The 8,337-nt window shown below is 35.0% G+C and overlaps 1 protein-coding gene across 1 annotated transcript; it reads left to right on the top strand.

The window, feature by feature from the left end:
• Window positions 1-1,126: 1,126 nt before the first annotated feature.
• On the top strand, window positions 1,127-1,678 carry LOC145689770 (zinc finger MYM-type protein 1-like). Its single transcript, XM_081763975.1, has one exon. The coding sequence runs from the start codon at window positions 1,127-1,129 to the stop codon at window positions 1,676-1,678; it is 552 nt and encodes a 183-aa protein (XP_081620101.1).
• Window positions 1,679-8,337: the final 6,659 nt, after the last annotated feature.

Here is an 8,337-nt window from a genome sequence, read left to right on the forward strand (position 1 = left end):
ACGTCATAGCAGGGCCAAGGTACCTCTGACTCATTTACACCAACGTGCATGACCCCTGAATAAGCATAAGCAAAATTTCAATAGGTGACGCAATCCCGGGCCAAAGCATCCCTGATCCATTCACTATGGTCCATGTGGCCCCAAAATTGGATTATTAAGAGTTCGGTAGAGTGGGGCCAATACTACTCGCATTGCCTGTACAATGTCAGTCTTTTTTAAAATATATATATATATATATATAAAAGACAGAGCGAAAGAAAATACAGTCGGTCATTTTTTAAATTGCTGTTAAGTGAGTTAGTGCATCTTTCGCATGGGCCTAAAAAGTGGTTTTTTTTTTTAACCGTGTTATTAATCTACTCGGAGATACTTCTTTTATATGCAGACGAGTATTGGCGCTTTGCAATAAATAATTACGCAGATATCTAATTCCATGTAACTAGTTTTTGCCTTACCGTATTTTCTGGTGCATTCAGTTGGTTGTTAGTGCGTTTGCGATTTGGTGTTTTTTTTTTCAGCGTGAAGGAGAAGCAACCTTACAGAAAATGCTTTTTATACTGGATACATTTTTTAGGCGAACTGAACAAGTGATTTCCGAAAGCAGCTCAGTAACTGATGTGGAAGCGGTTACATCGGGTGAACTCTGTGAAACGAAAAATGTTGACAATATTGTGGGTTTAGTGTATGAAGAAAGTTCACTTAAAATAGTGTCTCCTCAGTTCGTAGGAATTAGTGATTGTGACAGTGAGAGTGCAAATTTCGTTAGTGACGATCGTGCCGAGTGGTGTCTGAAATAGTCTACAATTGACATTCTTCTAAGACATGGAATTAATCAGAATACTGAAAACGATATTTCTAAATTGCAGAGATTCATATTAGGCCAGACAAGATTCTTAAATAGGAGTGATTTGTTTGTTTGTTTGTTTTGTTTTCGTAAACTTGTGAATTGCGAATCGATTTTGAGGAATTATGTGGTATATTCGTGTTGTACTGGCGCCGTATACTGTGCATCATGTAGGTTGTTCAAAGACAAAACAAAGATAGAAACTCAGGGCATTTCAGACTGGAAAAACATTTCAAATATTCTAGCATCACACGAAAATTCTGGACAAAAAAACTGCGAACAATGCAGAAATGCAGAAACCTGTTGGGACCTTGGAGAACCATCTTCAATCACATATTCAGAAGTCACAGTGTAAGAAGAGTTTTTCCTGTCGTAAAGAAGTTGACAAGTCGCGGGATTCCTTTACGTAGTCACGAAGAAAAATTCAATTCTCTGCACAACGGGCAATACATGATGTCTTTAGAGCTTATTTCCGAGTTTGATCCATTTCTAGCAGAAGACATTGAATGGTTTGGAAGTCCGGGGAAAGGTCATAAAAGCTACTTGCCTTCAACAATTTTTGATGAAGTTATTGAACTACTTGCTGATAGAGTGAGAAAAGAAATTATTAAAGACATAAAACAAAGTAAATATTTCTCCGTAATAATTGGTTCAACTCCAGATATTTCGCATACTGATCAGTTATCTTTTGTGTTAAGATACGTGAATAAAGAGGGTAAACTTGTTAAACGGTTTCTTTCGTTTCTGTCAAATCCAAGTCACAAATCTGAAAATCTAGCCGAAGCTGTAATAGATATTTTGACCAGACATTCTATTGACCTTACTAATTGCTGAGGTCAGTCGTACGACAATGCCAGCAATATGTCAGGGGCATATACAGGTTTACAGGCTCGAATTAAAGCAATCAATTCTAAAGCGTATTATGTGCCCTGCTGAGCTTATTCTTTGAATTTGGTCGGAAGTAGTGCAGCAAGCAGTTGTAGGGAAGCATGTGCTTTTTTCAATATGCTTCAAAATATTTACATTTTTTAGTTCAACAAAAGGCTGGAACTTACTTGCTTCTTTCGTATATATCCAGGAACGAAAACACTAAAAATCTTTATCACAGACATGTTGCTCAGCACGAGAGGAGGATGAAAACTGTGATAGTGTAATTCAGACCCTTACTCATGTAAGCGATGATCCTTTTGAGAAAACTCTAGTTCGAAATTAGGCCTTATCCCTCTTGAAACAACTAAATAGGGTGGAAACAGTTTTCATGATCACTTTGGAATGATATACTGAAGAGATTCCAGAGTGTCACGGTGAAATTAAAAAGTGTCAACATAGATTTAACAATAGTACATGTTCAATCACTTGTAAACTTTGTAACTTCTCTTCGTGACATGTTCGACTCTTATAAGCAAAAATCCATGGAAAAAATAAATTATATGGATTACGAGCGTAGTTATAAAAGGTTTAGAAAACGTAACATTCAAGCCTACGAAGTAAGAGACAATGAGGTTGTTCTAGCAGGAAGACAAACATTTAAAGTTGAGGTGTTTCTTCCTATTCTTGATAAATTGCACGTTGAATTAATTAGAAGAAAGGAAACCTATAAAATAATGTCTGACCACTTCATGTTTTTAAGTAAGTTTCTCCAAAGTTCTTGTGTCATTTCGGAGCCCGCAGCCAACCTTCAGGCTGTATATAAAACTGATCTCGAATCAACGTTATCAAATGAATGTGTACATTTTGCGGGACATTTGAAAACGAGAGAAATCTGTGACGCACCAGCAGAAATGCTAGCAGTTATATGGAAAGAAATGTTGCAATCTGTGTTTCCAAATATGGATATTGCATTAAGAATAATTTGCGTACTACTGTACTACTGTAACAAACTGTTCAGCTGAACGTTCGTTTTCGGCTCTAAAAAGACTGAAGACTTATGTCCGTTCAACGATATAAGTTATCTATTCCTCATATCGAAGCACACATCTTGACTGATGGATACATCAACTTTGAAGAACTTATATAGGAGTTTGTAGCGATCAAAGTGAGGCAGAAGCACCTTCATTTATGACTCGTGAATTTAATTTTTCAATACATTACATAATTTTAGGTATAGCACATACATAAAATGAATTGTTTGTACTAGGACTATTACTTTTATTATTGATTTTTATACTTCGCTTCTTATTTCACTAATTTTATATTAGCCTTACCCCCGTCTGGTACCACGAAAAAATTACACTAAAGGTACCATGGGGTCAAATTTGACCCCACTTACAAAACACAACTATACAAATAATATTAAATCTAGAATTATATTTTTTTTATCCAGACATCTTTATTAGAAAATGTGAAGAACATTTTCATTATGCTTCAATACCAATGTGTTATTTGTGTACACTCATCTTTAGCACATTGCACATTGCATTTACGTAAGAGTATTTGTTATTTCTGTAATTGCTCATTTGTAGTTCTGTTTAATCGTTTGCTGTTTGCATACAAAATTGATGCACTTGGTGCAGAATTCTTTAGATTTTGCAAGGAAAGAAGGTGGTCTGCATCTCTTGTTTTTCTTCATGGTTCCGACCAGTGTCAGGCCCCATGACTTGAGTTGATTGGCTGTATATAATAATTGACCGTTGTAATGTAGCGATTGATCACAGTGAGTACTCCTATCGAGTCGAATACAGCTTGAGTAGGAACTGGCAAACCAGGATCGTGAGTACCTGTACCTATATACACTTTGGAACACAACGAATAGAAAGTCATGCTATCAGGTAACACGTACATTTTTATCGCATATTTGCTGGGCTTTTTCGGCATATACGGTTTGAAACCGCATCTTCCTCGAAACCCTAACAGAGATTTATCCACGGTACATCCACTCCCAGCATGTAGTTTGCTTTGCAGGAGTCCAGAAACATCTCAAAAACTTCCCCGATTGTGCCAATTTGTCAACAGCCCTACGCTGGTCTCGTATACTCCTATCATCGAATCTCAAGCAGTAAAGAAGAAATAAGAACCCCTTCGGACTCATAGCTGCAATACACAGCAGTTTTCCAATACCGCCCATTGCCCAAATGCTTCACAAACTTTACCTTGAAGCTTTAGTAACACCGAGAAAGAGTCATACTCCCAAAAGTTCTTTAGTTCATCCTCATCAGTCTTGTAGGTGAAACAGCATCAACCCTTGTAGGTGGTTTTCACAGCTTCTATTTTCTGGTTTGTACATTTCACTATCGCAGATATCATTCGCTATCGCGTGAACAGCGAAAATGCTTTCAGAAGAGTGTCGGCTTGATTTCCAGCTCCTTTAAAACCTGGTTTTCCGCTTACCAAGTTTCTTGCGGGTGATCTTGATCGTTTTGTCTTTGTTTGCCAGACGTATCTGTTCTTCCCAAGCATCATACCACTATCATTTTCTTCCTCGCACTCAAAATCACTTGCACTTTGCTCACTCTGGAATCAATCGCTTCGTTGAATTCTTTGTCAGTCTCATTCCAAACTGTCCTGAATAGTCTTCTTTGTCACTGATCTCCTCCAAATAGGCCAATGTTTCTTCAACAGATAGCTTTCGTCTCGCCATAATGTTGTTTTGTTTACCTCTGCTTGATAACAATGTGTCTACTGATGTTAGCGTTGCCAACGACAGGTGGTGTAATGTAGCCAAGTCTAGGAAGAAAATAGCTCATATTCCAGGAAAATATATTAGAATCAATATGATCCCATATTCAAAGAACTGTTCACTTTGCGATTGTAATAATTATAACTATTATTATTATTATTATTATTATTATTATTATTATTATCATTATTATCTGCTATTTATTTGGTAGGAAAAATTAATACATAGGGTCTAAGTCATAAAAAAATGAATCTAACATATTACATAATTTAGAACACAAGAGGTACCATGGGGTCAATTTTGACCCCAAACACTTATACTAACAAATACCTGTCATTACGTAAACCCGAGGTCAAGTGTGTGGTAAGCATAATTGCTGTCTGAAAGCAAAGGTAAAATACAAAAAAGGGCTTGAAGCTATTTCAAATGTATTAGAAGTTACAGCACTGGAAAGAACACTGGGGTCAAATTTGACCCCATGGTACCTGACGCGGGTTAAAATACTTCAAATACTATTTTTCTTTTGAGAAGGGCGCACATTAAGTTTGTGCCTAGGGCGCCGACGAAACTTAATCCGCCACTGCTGGGAGGATATTTAACGCTACAGCCCCGCATTTCGTCAATCATTTAATCATTAGTATTACTTCAGGCCTGCTCATATCTACAAAATTTGTAGGTTTACAAATGTAACCTTGTAAAGAGCGCAAGCCAATACTTGTGTGTGGCTTACTAGCAATTGCACTTACCTTTATCGAGAATAATGTCACATCGAAGAACATTTGTCACAATCGTGGAATACAAGATAACAGTAATATTAACTTGTTCATTAAACCTTAAAGTTGTACAGGGTCTACTCGTAAGTAGCAATCTTAATATATTCTCATAACATAACCTTTAATTTTACAATATACTGCCAAACTGTCGTAGGCACTCCGTACTATCGATACATCATAGTATCCGGTATTTATCGTAGTAAAGGGTACCGTGGAATCGTAAACGGGTTTCCATTTTTCTTTTTCTCGAGACCGGTTTATTATTCCCGGCACAATAAAACAAAGAGTTATTTTCAAAAATCGAAAAGAATAACATCTAAGTTACTTTCTCTAAATTTAAATGAAAACTAAGTATTATATCAAAATCGAAAATCAGAACATCAATTTTGTTACTACTATGCTTTTCTCTAAATATGCCAAACATTAAAAGTTAATATTACAAATTTTGAAATGTGTAGTCAATTGCCGAATCTACGCATTAGCTGGGTGCCAACCAGGCGCCGTACTGGTTTCATAACCTTAATTTTGTAACGAAAGTAGTGATGTTCCTAGGGGATGTATTATATTTTAACTTTCAACTCTTAACTTATAATATCGCTTTCTCTGAACTCAATTAACTTCAGGTCTCATTAGTCGCAATGAATGCACATTGACTTTCCATAATAGACGACATATATAATTCGAACGACGAACAAAACAAACAACTTTATGAAAATCAACGTAATTTTCAATTATTTTCAATATTATACTAAATTGTGTTTAATTTACAGTATTTTGACAGCGACTTAATCTTATATTACAAATTTAGCATATTTTCCCATTATAGAATCACATAAGATGAAAAAATTCATTATCTGAAGAGCACACTTTTCTAATTACTCAAAATTTTAACTTTATCATTAATTGTAGTTATTACTAATGCTTTTCTAATTATGTTCGTAAATATCTCTAATTGCCTAACATTTCCCTAAATGATTGATTGTATGGGGACAGCTAAATGTTAATGCAAACATAAAGGAGAATGAATAAAAACACAAAACAACATTTCATAATAAAATTTTATTATGAAGTCTTGTTCCCAAAAGTGGAAACACCTTTAAAAAATATATAAAACTTGAACATTCTAACAAGAATTCAACACAGAAAGTCCGCATCCAAAACGGGATAGCCATACTTTACAACAGTGGTGGGTTATTATTACTATTTGAAAGTTCCAAATTGCGTTCTAAATAAATTTCCTGTTTAAAATTTCCAATGCTTCCTTTGCTCTGCTTTCCACATTCATCATTCATCTCCAAAAGCTTTAAGGAAACAATAAAACATGACATCTAAGTGAATGTACCTGACTGTAGAGCGATATTGATTTTTTTTTGGACTGGCGCGTCAGTGGCGGTGTGCACACATTTTGAATATGAAAAGTAAAAACCCTATCGTTCGAAATTCGAGGGGAATAATCAAATAAATTATCAATAATCATTTTTTTAATTCTCCCTAAAAGTTTAAAAAGTCACATTTGGTATTTCTAATTTCTCATCTCTTCCGGGGTTTAGTCCAAGTTCGGGTGAAGTTCACGCTTTTTTGCGCTGATTTTAATATTCCATATATGCCGGTTACGCTTATAAGCTGTAATTTAGCACGTTTACATGTACTTTTCCAGTTAGTTTCTTTAATTTGCGGAACTTTTCTCCTTTTTACGGCGCATTTACAAAATTTCACCTAATGATACGCTTTAGTTTACGACAATTAGATTTACGCTGCATTGCTATGCCTGGTATAAATTTCTTCTTATGTTTGCTTGTACTATTACTATTTTCCCATGTAGTTTACTATACAATGTTCGTACGTGTTTTCGCTTATTATTTTTAGTAGTCTTCGGAGTCGATGTAGGGCCATTCCACGCGAAAGTGAGCCTGAACCCAAATTTTCGAAAACTGTCAAAACCAATGAATTTTTACATATATATGAAGTAAATAGAACGAAATTTACTTTTTCACAAAGAAAAATTTATTTATACTTAGAATTAACGTAAAATTTTAAATCTAAGTTGTGAACTTGTAACATGTCAGCTGCGAGGAAATTTTTTATTCTTGTTATCGGCAACATTTTACGGTAATTTGTGCATGTTTGGCTGAAGTAACTTCGAGCTATTCAAGATGCTTCTTTTTGCTACAAACTGCAGTTGAAAAAGTGTTTACAAGATAAAAATTGTTTATAATATCATTAAAGATATAAACGTCAACTTGAGTGTCCTGCCCGTGACAGAAAACTACCAAAAGTTATTGTACTGAATTACTAAATTTGAGAATGTGGTTCGTACTTAGTAGAAGTAACAATTTGCATGTGTACTTCACATTTACCAAATTTTGAACTAATGCTAATAATATATTTCGATTTATTTCAATTTGAAAACTTGTCCTGCCCGTGACAGTGGACATGGCATTGGTGGGAAAGTTTGTGTACATTGGTTATTCATGATGGACAATGATTCCATGTGTACTAAAATAAAGTTTTCTAAGCATGAACATTATTTACTTAAATAGAGGATTATCTATTACTGTCAGTATGACGTTTTAACGTAAAAAAAAAGTGTCATATAAATATTATTATTAGCGTCACCTTTTTGTTCGTTTCAAGGGAGAAGTGGATGGTATTGCAGTACGTACAAGAAGGCCAGTATGGAACTTTGTGAAACAAAAGAAAGTAATTGTAGAATGTGTTGCTGATTTCGTAGCAGCTTTAAGCTCTTCGTTTCAAAATATATCTGTTTTACTACTATCATCTGCAGAAATTGAAATAAAAAGACGATTTGAATAAAAGGCGGGAAAATGCTCTTATCAATTGAATGTCTCGAATCAAAACACTTTTTTCTCTGCAATTTGATAGCGAAAATTGAGTAGTTCGTCGAACTTTTTAATCAGAGCTTCATCCGTGTAAAATCTTTAAATTCCTAATAGACTTTTATTCAGATTCTGAAAATGATGATTCCGAAAGCCATGAAGCTATCCTGAGCGACGACTTAGGTTTGCATGTTAACAAGGTTTGTGTTAGACCAGCTGTTGAAGATATAACACAAGGAACATTTTTGTTGATGGAATTTTTCTCTA

Source organism: Thermobia domestica, chromosome 7, assembly GCF_964235325.1.
Source record: "Thermobia domestica chromosome 7, izTheDome1.hap1.1, whole genome shotgun sequence".
Classification (NCBI taxonomy): domain Eukaryota; kingdom Metazoa; phylum Arthropoda; class Insecta; order Zygentoma; family Lepismatidae; genus Thermobia; species Thermobia domestica.

What these genes read in the sequence shown, in the direction of transcription:
- LOC145689770 (XM_081763975.1), top strand. Translation starts at nt 1,127, where the DNA reads ATGCAGAAATGCAGAAACCTGTTGGGACCTTGGAGAACCATCTTCAAT.